Here is a 16,410-nt window from a genome sequence, read left to right as displayed (position 1 = left end):
ATGTACAGAAAAAAACGACAAATATCAGCTTTAAAATACTTGTATAAGCAAGAAAATTAGTAAGGATGTAAAATTTTCATCGGTTTAATTCACAATCCAGTATGTCTTCTAACTAAACACACGGTTAATCAAATATTTAAAGTATTTAAATTAATAATATATCTTTTCCTATGTGCTTAGGAGTATCAGATAGAGAGATAGAAGACATGGAAAGAAAGAGTTTTCATATCCACCTTGTTTTTTTATGTAATTGGATGAGATATAAAGCACAACATTTCTTCTGATATGCGAGAATTCAACTAAACATAGCGAAATCTCATTGTTTTAGTTAGATCGACAAATCAAATTTTGATGAATGAATGGATAATTACTATTTAAGGAAGTGACGTCATTCTTTTTATAACATTATATTTCTATTACAAAAAAGAAATGATATACAATTGTAACTGAACTCACATCGGAACAATTACTACTTCTCAGCTAGTGGAGTTAATTATTGAGTAAAAGATACATTATAATAAGTCATTAATTTATATTCACAAATTTGATTGCTATTAATTGCCCAAGTATGATAAACAAACTCAAAAACAGTGTTGATCAATACATTTGAACATTATATAGCTTTTATTCAATGATAATTATAAATCTTAATGTAAGAGTATGATATGAACTGTTACACACAAGACAGTTTACAATCACAAATGCACAAATGGGAATGTCTTGTTGTAGATATTATTAATAATAAAAATGGCTCACTGGTGTTTAGTACTGTTTTGAAAAAAAAATTGACAATTCGAACAATAAAGAGCCAACAATAGAAAGCATAAGTCTTATAATAAATGCTATTAACTTCAAGAAAGGAATTCATGAATTTACTAGACACTGCACTTCCTGATAGCTGTACATTGTCGGAAATTGGTCATCCAATTCTTAGCTACATATTGAGAATTGTTTCATTAAATTTGAATATTTCTATCATTCATCTTTCCCTTACAAATCATCTTTCCCTAAAAAATCATCTTTTAAATATGCTCTACCACTAATACTAGAATATTTCCTGAACTAGTAATGATAAAGACAGTATATCTGCCAGCTGTCTGTAAGTTTTATTCCTTTTATGAACAATTTACTTGTGACTTGCGCAATTGAAGTAATATCTTCAGTTCATTTCTGTACTAACAAAGAGGGAGTAGATGTCAGTTATGGGACCTAATAGTTTCTATATCTCAATAAGGAAAACAATTTCAGATAAATAGGTATTAGCTCAGCATAGTAAAAGAGTAAAAATTCGCAGATCAAGAAGTAACCCTTTTGATAGCTAATTTATGAAAGAAGAGCTTGAATTATCAATAAAAAAGGGGAATAATCAATAAAACTTTTTTTAACATCAGTTATTTCATGATAGTAATTGTAATTCTTTGTAAATCCAAAAGCCAGCTTTTGACTAATTCCGAGAATTGGGGTTGTATAGTGCCAGAAATGTTAAAAATTTTTTTTGTTATATTGTGATAGCTTGATTTTTCTTGATATTGTCAAAACTAACAACTTTGAGCACCGTATGTAAGCTGGTCAAAAATTGATGTAGGATACTGTTCAAACTTTGGCTTCCCAGGTATGATATGCAAGAAATGAAGGCAAAGAAACCTTTTGGCTACAATTTCCTTTTTTAGATTACAAATTGCAACAATTTATTTCCCCAACGGGTATGCCCTTGAAGAAACCATTGTTAAGTTTTGTCCAGAAAGTATTGCAAAACGGATTTTTTCATTGTCTCCTTTATGTATTTCTCAAGAGAATGTGTATTGATAGCCAGTGACAGATAACTATACTACCATTAAATCCGCCAAATCCAATTCTTTGGTAAATCCAGTTTGTTTTACTCCACAAGCCTTTATCAGAGCTCTAAATATTACGTGAGTACGTTAGCTCTTTCCAAAGGTTAATGAATAGAAAACTGTCCTGAAAGATTTACCTGACTTGCTTTTCTTTCGGTTTTGGAATTCCTCTTGATTTTCAACTGAAATTACCCTACCCATATCGTACTTTTTTTGTTGACTCAATTTTGGACAAAGAAGTATCTATCACACGAATAGGGGTGTGCTGCTTAATTTTTGGTTTGCAACATTAAAAAATTTGCAGCCATAATACGCAATGTTCATTTTTACAGTTTTGGAAAGACATTTCCTAAGAATTCTATGGAAGTATTAAGGTTGATTCAACCAATGTCACCACCATATACAAATGATTAGTATAACTAAAAATATGAACTACTAAATATCAAAGCAAGAAGCTTGCACTAATCTTTATTGTCTATTTGTCTATAGTACGATATAGAAGAGAATTACCAGCAGTCGCACAGCATTGTTAATGTATTTGAACTATCTTCTAATGGTGAAATTCCCTTTAACATGCATAAGGATACCCTACATGAAGTGACTGGAAAGTCTTAACGTGAATTGCCTTAATTACTCCTGATCGGAAACGATAGCATAATCAGCACTCTTTCATTATATTGAAGTCTCTTTCAAATTTATTTATTACATCACTCCTTTTTATGTTATAATATGAATTTCTACGTCAGTCATTAGCTGAGCTGAGTTTTAGATCTTAATACAACAGCATTCCTATTTAGGTAAAACTACAATTATGATTGGACCAATTGTTCTCAAGGTTTTAAGGGAAATGTGAAACTCACTATATCTTTGACAAATAAAAGGTTAATTCAGTTTGGACCTAAAGTTAAGCTTGTATTGAAAAGCGGCCAGAAAAACGGCCTTGTCATACATTGGCAATTGCTTTTGGAATGAACTACGGAAATTATCACCACTTTACGATAAAAAAAAGAAACTTACACTCTGACCTTCGATTCTGAAACATTGTTTTTATTTTACTAACCAAGTTTTGTCAATATCTTATAGAGCGACTCTCTATAATTGCTTTTTTGATTATATAGACAGTTTTAGAGAATTCTTCTTGGCTGAAATAGGGATGAGAAAGAAAAGGCCTCATTAAATTATTGTTTATCTGATTAGTCAGGTACATTTGATTCTAGACTAGGTGTTCCTCATGAATACATTTTCATTATAATCCATTAATTCCCCCCCCCACAGCCACATACCCGTGAGTATTAGTTTGCAACATTAAAATGAATCCGTTCAAATAATGTCAGCACCTATTAGTATAGTGGAGGCCGAGACGAGCTTCGAAAATGTTTGTTTTAGTTTGCCTATTAATAGGGCATGGTCAGAATGTCCCAGTGACAATCGAGAGTAAACAACAGAAAGGGATTAAATTAGCTAATACATATATATGATAATATCATTATTTTCTCCTGAAGCCTTACAGAAATTACACTGACTATGCTTCTCAGAAATTCTACTTATTTGGCTAAGTTTCTATTGCTTTAGAAATTATTATGCTACGCAATTAAACAAATCATACAATTTAGTTATGAAGCGTTCCTAGCCTTTATTGAGATTAACAGTAACAGATCTGCAACACATTTTTTATGTTGATTCTCCTTTAATTACTCTTTATTCTTTTCCGTTTTGTGAATCAACTGCTTCCTTTTGAAATGTAAATAGCCAGCAGAAAAAACTAAATTTTAATCTCATTAGATGCCAAGTGATATAATTGAGTGGTTGTATCAAATAAACTATATCAAATATGCTCTACATTGCCTATTTCATGAATATCAGTCTCTATTTTTAATTATTTTGAAACTGAAGTGAAATATGTTTCTGTTGCATAATCATTAAGGATTGAACAAATGATTCATTAAGAAACTATATTTGAATCATAAGCAATCCTTTTTGGCTTGATTGATGAGATTGTCATTAATTTGCTGTTTAAGGAGTCTTATTGGTTTATTTGATAGTATTATATTCATTATGAAACTTGGTGCGGATTTAAGGGCTTTTTGGTTTATGACAGTATGACTCAGATATACTGTTACAAATATGTACAGACCTGCCCTGTATTTATCGAGGAATAAGGTACTTCCTATGCATAACAGGTTTTTATTTGACAGGAAAAATACGGACTCTTCAAATATCTACTGCCAATATAGATAGTTTTGAGAATCCAAGTTAATTTCATCTAATGGTACAAATTAAAACGAATATGCCAACTGAGCATATTATAGAATCAATATTGAGCTGCAATTATTCCATATCTGAAACCAACTAATTTCCATGTTTTTTCAATTTGCATTTTATAAACTCACAAAAGTTACCAATATTCCATCATATATAAGGAACCCAACTTTAGCATTTTTCTTTTGCTTTATGAAATATTCATTATCAAACTATTTTCTAAAAGTCAGAAAGAAAAAGAACTTCAAGGAATAACTAACTAACTACTTATAACAGTTGTTTTATTTGGTAGTTTGATATATCGATAATTTTCTTTGACATACAAAGATTATTAGTTTGTATTCCACAATATCGTTTTTTGAGATGAAAGATAATCCACCATTTTCGTTTAGATTGTCTTGGATAGTCAGCTTGATGTTACTTATTGGTAATGTTATGGCACAAGCTGTTATTCAAAGCAACACTATCACGTATGGAAATAATCCTACTGGATACAGTAACGGTTATATTGTTTTAGGAGGTGCATACTTAGCCTTTCAAGATATGAATACTGTTTCAATGTTTCAGACTGTTAGAGTTAATCAAGGGGGCGCTCTTTATTATATTAATAACAATTTGAAAGGTTTTAGTATTTCTTCTAACCACAATTGGTTTGTCAATTTTGTTTTCCAAAATGATGGTACAATTGTTGTTGATGATAGATTGAGTACCTCTGCTGGTTCATGGAAGATTAATGATGGTAGTTTCACAAATACTGGTAACATCATGTTCACTTCTAGTCAAGGAGATACTTTTGATATCTCTGCAACATCTGTGACTAACACCGGTATTATTTACTCCAAAGGTACTAACGCAGCCAGACCTCAACAATTGAAAATTGGTAATAATGCAAATAACTGGTACAACACGGGTACTATCTGTCTTGCTAACACTACATTCGATTTACAGAAGTCTATCCAAGGTGTTGGATGTGTTTCTGTTGGTGCTAACTCAGTATTTAATATTCATGATATCAATTTGCAACAACAATCAATTTACTTGTCAGATCCTACTTCGGTTGTTGCAGTTAGTAATGGTCAAAACATGCCCGTTTCTGGTTTTGGTAACGGTAATGGTTTTCTATTTCCATTGTTTCCAATCAAAAGTTTCAATTATGATTATTTAACTGGTATTGTTACCTTTACTGTTGGATATTTAGGTTTGCAAAGTTTTACAATTCCAATCGGTAAGGGCTATAATCAGACCCTATTTGAAATTGTTCCTGATAACTACATCCAAGGTAATCACTACAAGAATAGTTTCTTTATTTACAAAGGAAGTCCACCACAGGCTCAACCTTCAATTTGTCAACCATGTGTTGAAATTCCACTATACACATTTAAAGTTCCAGATGCTTATGAGACTACAAATGAATTAGGATTCTCTGAAACAATATCCTTCTACTCTACTTATAATAGCGATAACCTGCCATTAATCGGAACAACAACGTTTTATACACCACCACCTGTCTATACAGTCACCAGATCCGATAATACTACAACTGAAACTGAAATTGTTAGTAGAGTTGTAGCTGTTGATGTCAACGGTTCACCAGTAACTTATTATACAACTATAATAGTGAGACCAACGCAACCTTCTGTAGTTACCACAACAATAACTACGACATTTAGTGATGGTAGAGAATCAACAATCACTACAGTCGAAACAGCTAATAACACAATGAGTAATCCTACTTCTATCTCATCTCAGCCATCAAATATGAATTCCAACAACATGACCTCATCTGCTTTCGACGACGGTAAGGACAGAACCACTGTGGTCACGAACGCTGACGGCAGTGTCCAGACCGACATTGTCTCCCACATCACCACCACCGACTCGAACGGCAAGCCTACCACCATTGTCACCACTGTTCCAAGCCCAGCTCCTGGCTCTGTTGACACCACTGTGGTGACCAAGTCTGACGGCAGTGTCCAGACCGACATTGTCTCCCACATCACCACCACTGATGCCAGCGGTAACCCAACCACGATTGCAACCACCTACCCATCTCCAGCCGACGACGGTAAGGACAGAACCACTGTGGTCACGAACGCTGACGGCAGTGTCCAGACCGACATTGTCTCCCACATCACCACCACCGACTCGAACGGCAAGCCTACCACCATTGTCACCACTGTTCCAAGCCCAGCTCCTGGCTCTGTTGACACCACTGTGGTGACCAAGTCTGACGGCAGTGTCCAGACCGACATTGTCTCCCACATCACCACCACTGATGCCAGCGGTAACCCAACCACGATTGCAACCACCTACCCATCTCCAGCCGACGACGGTAAGGACAGAACCACTGTGGTCACGAACGCTGACGGCAGTGTCCAGACCGACATTGTCTCCCACATCACCACCACCGACTCGAACGGCAAGCCTACCACCATTGTCACCACTGTTCCAAGCCCAGCTCCTGGCTCTGTTGACACCACTGTGGTGACCAAGTCTGACGGCAGTGTCCAGACCGACATTGTCTCCCACATCACCACCACTGATGCCAGCGGTAACCCAACCACGATTGCAACCACCTACCCATCTCCAGCCGACGACGGTAAGGACAGAACCACTGTGGTCACGAACGCTGACGGCAGTGTCCAGACCGACATTGTCTCCCACATCACCACCACCGACTCGAACGGCAAGCCTACCACCATTGTCACCACTGTTCCAAGCCCAGCTCCTGGCTCTGTTGACACCACTGTGGTGACCAAGTCTGACGGCAGTGTCCAGACCGACATTGTCTCCCACATCACCACCACTGATGCCAGCGGTAACCCAACCACGATTGCAACCACCTACCCATCTCCAGCCGACGACGGTAAGGACAGAACCACTGTGGTCACGAACGCTGACGGCAGTGTCCAGACCGACATTGTCTCCCACATCACCACCACCGACTCGAACGGCAAGCCTACCACCATTGTCACCACTGTTCCAAGCCCAGCTCCTGGCTCTGTTGACACCACTGTGGTGACCAAGTCTGACGGCAGTGTCCAGACCGACATTGTCTCCCACATCACCACCACTGATGCCAGCGGTAACCCAACCACGATTGCAACCACCTACCCATCTCCAGCCGACGACGGTAAGGACAGAACCACTGTGGTCACGAACGCTGACGGCAGTGTCCAGACCGACATTGTCTCCCACATCACCACCACCGACTCGAACGGCAAGCCTACCACCATTGTCACCACTGTTCCAAGCCCAGCTCCTGGCTCTGTTGACACCACTGTGGTGACCAAGTCTGACGGCAGTGTCCAGACCGACATTGTCTCCCACATCACCACCACTGATGCCAGCGGTAACCCAACCACGATTGCAACCACCTACCCATCTCCAGCCGACGACGGTAAGGACAGAACCACTGTGGTCACGAACGCTGACGGCAGTGTCCAGACCGACATTGTCTCCCACATCACCACCACCGACTCGAACGGCAAGCCTACCACCATTGTCACCACTGTTCCAAGCCCAGCTCCTGGCTCTGTTGACACCACTGTGGTGACCAAGTCTGACGGCAGTGTCCAGACCGACATTGTCTCCCACATCACCACCACTGATGCCAGCGGTAACCCAACCACGATTGCAACCACCTACCCATCTCCAGCCGACGACGGTAAGGACAGAACCACTGTGGTCACGAACGCTGACGGCAGTGTCCAGACCGACATTGTCTCCCACATCACCACCACCGACTCGAACGGCAAGCCTACCACCATTGTCACCACTGTTCCAAGCCCAGCTCCTGGCTCTGTTGACACCACTGTGGTGACCAAGTCTGACGGCAGTGTCCAGACCGACATTGTCTCCCACATCACCACCACTGATGCCAGCGGTAACCCAACCACGATTGCAACCACCTACCCATCTCCAGCCGACGACGGTAAGGACAGAACCACTGTGGTCACGAACGCTGACGGCAGTGTCCAGACCGACATTGTCTCCCACATCACCACCACCGACTCGAACGGCAAGCCTACCACCATTGTCACCACTGTTCCAAGCCCAGCTCCTGGCTCTGTTGACACCACTGTGGTGACCAAGTCTGACGGCAGTGTCCAGACCGACATTGTCTCCCACATCACCACCACTGATGCCAGCGGTAACCCAACCACGATTGCAACCACCTACCCATCTCCAGCCGACGACGGTAAGGACAGAACCACTGTGGTCACGAACGCTGACGGCAGTGTCCAGACCGACATTGTCTCCCACATCACCACCACCGACTCGAACGGCAAGCCTACCACCATTGTCACCACTGTTCCAAGCCCAGCTCCTGGCTCTGTTGACACCACTGTGGTGACCAAGTCTGACGGCAGTGTCCAGACCGACATTGTCTCCCACATCACCACCACTGATGCCAGCGGTAACCCAACCACGATTGCAACCACCTACCCATCTCCAGCCGACGACGGTAAGGACAGAACCACTGTGGTCACGAACGCTGACGGCAGTGTCCAGACCGACATTGTCTCCCACATCACCACCACCGACTCGAACGGCAAGCCTACCACCATTGTCACCACTGTTCCAAGCCCAGCTCCTGGCTCTGTTGACACCACTGTGGTGACCAAGTCTGACGGCAGTGTCCAGACCGACATTGTCTCCCACATCACCACCACTGATGCCAGCGGTAACCCAACCACGATTGCAACCACCTACCCATCTCCAGCCGACGACGGTAAGGACAGAACCACTGTGGTCACGAACGCTGACGGCAGTGTCCAGACCGACATTGTCTCCCACATCACCACCACCGACTCGAACGGCAAGCCTACCACCATTGTCACCACTGTTCCAAGCCCAGCTCCTGGCTCTGTTGACACCACTGTGGTGACCAAGTCTGACGGCAGTGTCCAGACCGACATTGTCTCCCACATCACCACCACTGATGCCAGCGGTAACCCAACCACGATTGCAACCACCTACCCATCTCCAGCCGACGACGGTAAGGACAGAACCACTGTGGTCACGAACGCTGACGGCAGTGTCCAGACCGACATTGTCTCCCACATCACCACCACCGACTCGAACGGCAAGCCTACCACCATTGTCACCACTGTTCCAAGCCCAGCTCCTGGCTCTGTTGACACCACTGTGGTGACCAAGTCTGACGGCAGTGTCCAGACCGACATTGTCTCCCACATCACCACCACTGATGCCAGCGGTAACCCAACCACGATTGCAACCACCTACCCATCTCCAGCCGACGACGGTAAGGACAGAACCACTGTGGTCACGAACGCTGACGGCAGTGTCCAGACCGACATTGTCTCCCACATCACCACCACCGACTCGAACGGCAAGCCTACCACCATTGTCACCACTGTTCCAAGCCCAGCTCCTGGCTCTGTTGACACCACTGTGGTGACCAAGTCTGACGGCAGTGTCCAGACCGACATTGTCTCCCACATCACCACCACTGATGCCAGCGGTAACCCAACCACGATTGCAACCACCTACCCATCTCCAGCCGACGACGGTAAGGACAGAACCACTGTGGTCACGAACGCTGACGGCAGTGTCCAGACCGACATTGTCTCCCACATCACCACCACCGACTCGAACGGCAAGCCTACCACCATTGTCACCACTGTTCCAAGCCCAGCTCCTGGCTCTGTTGACACCACTGTGGTGACCAAGTCTGACGGCAGTGTCCAGACCGACATTGTCTCCCACATCACCACCACTGATGCCAGCGGTAACCCAACCACGATTGCAACCACCTACCCATCTCCAGCCGACGACGGTAAGGACAGAACCACTGTGGTCACGAACGCTGACGGCAGTGTCCAGACCGACATTGTCTCCCACATCACCACCACCGACTCGAACGGCAAGCCTACCACCATTGTCACCACTGTTCCAAGCCCAGCTCCTGGCTCTGTTGACACCACTGTGGTGACCAAGTCTGACGGCAGTGTCCAGACCGACATTGTCTCCCACATCACCACCACTGATGCCAGCGGTAACCCAACCACGATTGCAACCACCTACCCATCTCCAGCCGACGACGGTAAGGACAGAACCACTGTGGTCACGAACGCTGACGGCAGTGTCCAGACCGACATTGTCTCCCACATCACCACCACCGACTCGAACGGCAAGCCTACCACCATTGTCACCACTGTTCCAAGCCCAGCTCCTGGCTCTGTTGACACCACTGTGGTGACCAAGTCTGACGGCAGTGTCCAGACCGACATTGTCTCCCACATCACCACCACTGATGCCAGCGGTAACCCAACCACGATTGCAACCACCTACCCATCTCCAGCCGACGACGGTAAGGACAGAACCACTGTGGTCACGAACGCTGACGGCAGTGTCCAGACCGACATTGTCTCCCACATCACCACCACCGACTCGAACGGCAAGCCTACCACCATTGTCACCACTGTTCCAAGCCCAGCTCCTGGCTCTGTTGACACCACTGTGGTGACCAAGTCTGACGGCAGTGTCCAGACCGACATTGTCTCCCACATCACCACCACTGATGCCAGCGGTAACCCAACCACGATTGCAACCACCTACCCATCTCCAGCCGACGACGGTAAGGACAGAACCACTGTGGTCACGAACGCTGACGGCAGTGTCCAGACCGACATTGTCTCCCACATCACCACCACCGACTCGAACGGCAAGCCTACCACCATTGTCACCACTGTTCCAAGCCCAGCTCCTGGCTCTGTTGACACCACTGTGGTGACCAAGTCTGACGGCAGTGTCCAGACCGACATTGTCTCCCACATCACCACCACTGATGCCAGCGGTAACCCAACCACGATTGCAACCACCTACCCATCTCCAGCCGACGACGGTAAGGACAGAACCACTGTGGTCACGAACGCTGACGGCAGTGTCCAGACCGACATTGTCTCCCACATCACCACCACCGACTCGAACGGCAAGCCTACCACCATTGTCACCACTGTTCCAAGCCCAGCTCCTGGCTCTGTTGACACCACTGTGGTGACCAAGTCTGACGGCAGTGTCCAGACCGACATTGTCTCCCACATCACCACCACTGATGCCAGCGGTAACCCAACCACGATTGCAACCACCTACCCATCTCCAGCCGACGACGGTAAGGACAGAACCACTGTGGTCACGAACGCTGACGGCAGTGTCCAGACCGACATTGTCTCCCACATCACCACCACCGACTCGAACGGCAAGCCTACCACCATTGTCACCACTGTTCCAAGCCCAGCTCCTGGCTCTGTTGACACCACTGTGGTGACCAAGTCTGACGGCAGTGTCCAGACCGACATTGTCTCCCACATCACCACCACTGATGCCAGCGGTAACCCAACCACGATTGCAACCACCTACCCATCTCCAGCCGACGACGGTAAGGACAGAACCACTGTGGTCACGAACGCTGACGGCAGTGTCCAGACCGACATTGTCTCCCACATCACCACCACCGACTCGAACGGCAAGCCTACCACCATTGTCACCACTGTTCCAAGCCCAGCTCCTGGCTCTGTTGACACCACTGTGGTGACCAAGTCTGACGGCAGTGTCCAGACCGACATTGTCTCCCACATCACCACCACTGATGCCAGCGGTAACCCAACCACGATTGCAACCACCTACCCATCTCCAGCCGACGACGGTAAGGACAGAACCACTGTGGTCACGAACGCTGACGGCAGTGTCCAGACCGACATTGTCTCCCACATCACCACCACCGACTCGAACGGCAAGCCTACCACCATTGTCACCACTGTTCCAAGCCCAGCTCCTGGCTCTGTTGACACCACTGTGGTGACCAAGTCTGACGGCAGTGTCCAGACCGACATTGTCTCCCACATCACCACCACTGATGCCAGCGGTAACCCAACCACGATTGCAACCACCTACCCATCTCCAGCCGACGACGGTAAGGACAGAACCACTGTGGTCACGAACGCTGACGGCAGTGTCCAGACCGACATTGTCTCCCACATCACCACCACCGACTCGAACGGCAAGCCTACCACCATTGTCACCACTGTTCCAAGCCCAGCTCCTGGCTCTGTTGACACCACTGTGGTGACCAAGTCTGACGGCAGTGTCCAGACCGACATTGTCTCCCACATCACCACCACTGATGCCAGCGGTAACCCAACCACGATTGCAACCACCTACCCATCTCCAGCCGACGACGGTAAGGACAGAACCACTGTGGTCACGAACGCTGACGGCAGTGTCCAGACCGACATTGTCTCCCACATCACCACCACCGACTCGAACGGCAAGCCTACCACCATTGTCACCACTGTTCCAAGCCCAGCTCCTGGCTCTGTTGACACCACTGTGGTGACCAAGTCTGACGGCAGTGTCCAGACCGACATTGTCTCCCACATCACCACCACTGATGCCAGCGGTAACCCAACCACGATTGCAACCACCTACCCATCTCCAGCCGACGACGGTAAGGACAGAACCACTGTGGTCACGAACGCTGACGGCAGTGTCCAGACCGACATTGTCTCCCACATCACCACCACCGACTCGAACGGCAAGCCTACCACCATTGTCACCACTGTTCCAAGCCCAGCTCCTGGCTCTGTTGACACCACTGTGGTGACCAAGTCTGACGGCAGTGTCCAGACCGACATTGTCTCCCACATCACCACCACTGATGCCAGCGGTAACCCAACCACGATTGCAACCACCTACCCATCACCTCTTATTTCCGATGTTACCACAGCTTTTGTTTCAAATGGTCATACCATAACAAAGATTTTATCCCATATCACCACTACTGATTCTTTAGGAAGAACGGTAGTTAGTGAAATAACTATTTTGACTTATAATGAAGTTGGTGCGGGAGCTTTTACATCACCAGACCAATATTCTCAACCTTCAATTGCTACTGAGGTTGTTACAAATCCATCAACAACTGAGACTTTTGTAGTTTCATATTTCCCATCAGTAGGTGAAGATGGAATAACAAGGACAGGTAGTTCTATATTCTCTACTCTAACTGGTTCCTTTGATATTGACCACACCACTGTAGTTACCAAGTCTAACGGCAGTGTTGAGACAGAAGTTGTTTCCCACATCACCACCACAGACTCCAACGGTAAGCCTACAACTATTGTCACCACTGTTCCATGTTCCGAAGTCAGTGGCAACGCAGACCACACCACTGTAGTTACCAAGTCTAACGGCAGTGTTGAGACAGAAGTTGTTTCCCACATCACCACCACAGACTCCAACGGTAAGCCTACAACTGTTGTCACCACTGTTCCATGCACCGAATGCTCAAACAACGCAGACCACACCACTGTAGTTACCAAGTCTAACGGCAGTGTTGAGACAGAAGTTGTTTCCCACATCACCACCACAGACTCCAACGGTAAGCCTACAACTATTGTCACCACTGTTCCATGTTCCGAAGTCAGTGGCAACGCAGACCACACCACTGTAGTTACCAAGTCTAACGGCAGTGTTGAGACAGAAGTTGTTTCCCACATCACCACCACAGACTCCAACGGTAAGCCTACAACTATTGTCACCACTGTTCCATGCACCGAATGCTCAAACAACGCAGACCACACCACTGTAGTTACCAAGTCTAACGGCAGTGTTGAGACAGAAGTTGTTTCCCACATCACCACCACAGACTCCAACGGTAAGCCTACAACTATTGTCACCACTGTTCCATGTTCCGAAGTCAGTGGCAACGCAGACCACACCACTGTAGTTACCAAGTCTAACGGCAGTGTTGAGACAGAAGTTGTTTCCCACATCACCACCACAGACTCCAACGGTAAGCCTACAACTATTGTCACCACTGTTCCATGCACCGAATGCTCAAACAACGCAGACCACACCACTGTAGTTACCAAGTCTAACGGCAGTGTTGAGACAGAAGTTGTTTCCCATATCACCACCACAGACTCCAACGGTAAGCCTACCACCATTGTCACCACTGTTCCAAACCCAGCTCCTGGCTCTGTTGTAAGAGGTTCAAGTGGTGTGGTAAATAGCGGTAGTATCACCACACTTGTTGGCTCACAGGTCGCTATTACTACTGTCAATAGCAACAGCAAGGCTATCCCAAAGACTGCAGGTCAAGGTGTGGGAAGTCAACCAATTTTATCAAATTCAGGTCAGACATCGAGCCAAAGTATTTCGCTAAATTTGTTTGCTCCTACTGATGCTTCTGTTGTTGATAGTGGCAACAAATTTTCTCAGACTGAAACGGCATCCGTTTTCCGCGGTTCAGGTTCTACATTCGTCGTCAAAATTGATAGCATTCTGCTTTCTACAGCCTTAACAATATTAATCCTATTTGGTGTAGCATAGGTTATAGATATACAAACTAATGTTCATGAATGTAAGATATTGCAGGCGTACCTTATCAGGTTAATTAATGAACATGATACACTTATTATTTTTATTTTCTCCTTGCTTAACCGATATAGCAACTTCAGAAGGAACTTATTGAGAGAAATAGCTTTTAGAGAATCTCAGACGTACTGATCAATTCTCATTGATGATGGAGTTCGGTTGTGCAAAAAACAAGAACATTACGTGCTGCTTCAGTTTTGTGATAAACGAAAGAGTTGTAAATACATTTTTAAAGAGTTTTTATGTATATATCAATTAATTACTTTTCTCTTTAAAATTTAGTATATAATTACAGTTTTATATTCTTCTGAATACTAACTTGATACAGATAATAATTGACAGGGGCAGGGGTGACTTTGAGATGACCTCGTCTCCCAGATCACTACCAAGGACTCCAACGGCAACCATACCACCATCATAACAATTGTGACCTTAACAGAAGAACCAGATTACACATCTGTGTTTGTTTCTGATGGTCACACGATCACAGCTGTTGTATCTCAATGTTACAACGTCCAATGATATCGGTCAGACGGTCACCAATACTGTGACCGTTATGTCATATGATCAAGTGGGTGATGGTGTATACACTTCTGCTCCCGGTTACTCTCAGGCTCCAGTCACTACGACAACTGTCAGTGCAGACACTGCTACTGCCACTGTAGTAATTTCGCACTTCCCATCTATTGGCGTCGATGGAGTCACCAGGACAGGCACAACTACTCTCTCCACTGTTTCTGTTGGAGGTGAAACTGGCTACACTACATCAGTCGACAGGGGCAATGGCAGTATCGAAACTGATGTCATTTCGCATATCACCACTACCGACTCCAATGGTAATCCTACAACAATAACCACCACAATCACCAATGCACAATCAGCTTCGAATTCTAAAGCAAATGTGGGGTCTGATTACACCACCACTGTGGTTTCGGACGGTCACACGCTCACCGAGATTGTATCCCATAGTACAGGTACTGATGAGCATGGCCACACAATTGTTTCTACAGTAACAGAAACTCTAGGTGTACAGAGTCATGGAAACACTGTCTCAAGTACAGTACCAGTCTCAACAGTATCCGGTGCAGGATCTAATGCATCTGGAGCAGCAGGTGTAGGTGGTATTGTCAACTCTCAGAAACCTCAGTCACAAAATGTGGCTGACCAAGGGTCTGGCAACGAAAAGCCAACACAAGCCTCGGCACAGCCGGTGGTAGTGGCTCTGGCTCTGGCTCTGGCTCTGGCTCTGGGTCAGTTCACCAATCGGCAGGCAGTAATGTACCATCTGGATCCCCATCTGTTCAGAGTGCAAAGGGTACTGTGTCTCCAGTCAGTGGTATTCATAGTAGCCAAACACCACACTCTGTACCTTCCCAAGCCCAACAACAAGGACAAGGACAAGCACCATCATCACGTCAACAGTCTGCCACGACTGTTCTATCACCTTCTGGTTCCTCTGTTAACAACATCGGCAGTGGATTCAGCAGCACGCAAACAGCATCTGTCCTACAGGGTAAGGGTGCTTCGATTAGAGTTGCTTCTTCCAGTATTGTATTCTCCATTATTGCAGTAATAGTTGTCGATATGATCTAAAGTGTACTGGTTCTGTGAATGCCCAACATGTACAACATTACAAACGTTCGTCCAGCCATGATTTTAGATAGGCTGTTACTTTCAAATATGAATATTGATAAAATGGATTGATTCTAGTCCAACAAAACAAAAAAAAACTGAAAAAACACTAAAGTAAAAAAAAACTGAAGCTCCCCGTTTATATTTATTGTTCGTAATTTGGGGCTATTATTTTTGTTTCACGTACTGTTTTCTATATCTCATATTAATAATGTGAGCAGTATTATTCTCAAGAGTTTTTGTATATATTATTTATCAGTTACAATTTAAGCACTTTTCTCTT

The 16,410-nt window shown here is 45.0% G+C and overlaps 1 protein-coding gene across 1 annotated transcript; it reads left to right on the top strand.

The window, feature by feature from the left end:
* Positions 1–4,457: 4,457 nt before the first annotated feature.
* GVI51_D00011 (uncharacterized protein) lies at positions 4,458–14,450 on the top strand (the record flags this gene model as incomplete). The annotated part of the gene is made up of 1 exon (XM_065626602.1): positions 4,458–14,450. The coding sequence occupies one exon, from the start codon at positions 4,458–4,460 to the stop codon at positions 14,448–14,450; it is 9,993 nt and encodes a 3,330-aa protein (XP_065482674.1).
* Positions 14,451–16,410: the final 1,960 nt, after the last annotated feature.

Source organism: Nakaseomyces glabratus, chromosome D (assembly GCF_010111755.1).
Source record: "Nakaseomyces glabratus chromosome D, complete sequence".
Classification (NCBI taxonomy): Eukaryota; Fungi; Ascomycota; class Saccharomycetes; order Saccharomycetales; family Saccharomycetaceae; genus Nakaseomyces; species Nakaseomyces glabratus.
Note: the sequence above shows the minus strand (reverse complement) of the source record. Positions and strands in the feature narration are given on the sequence as shown.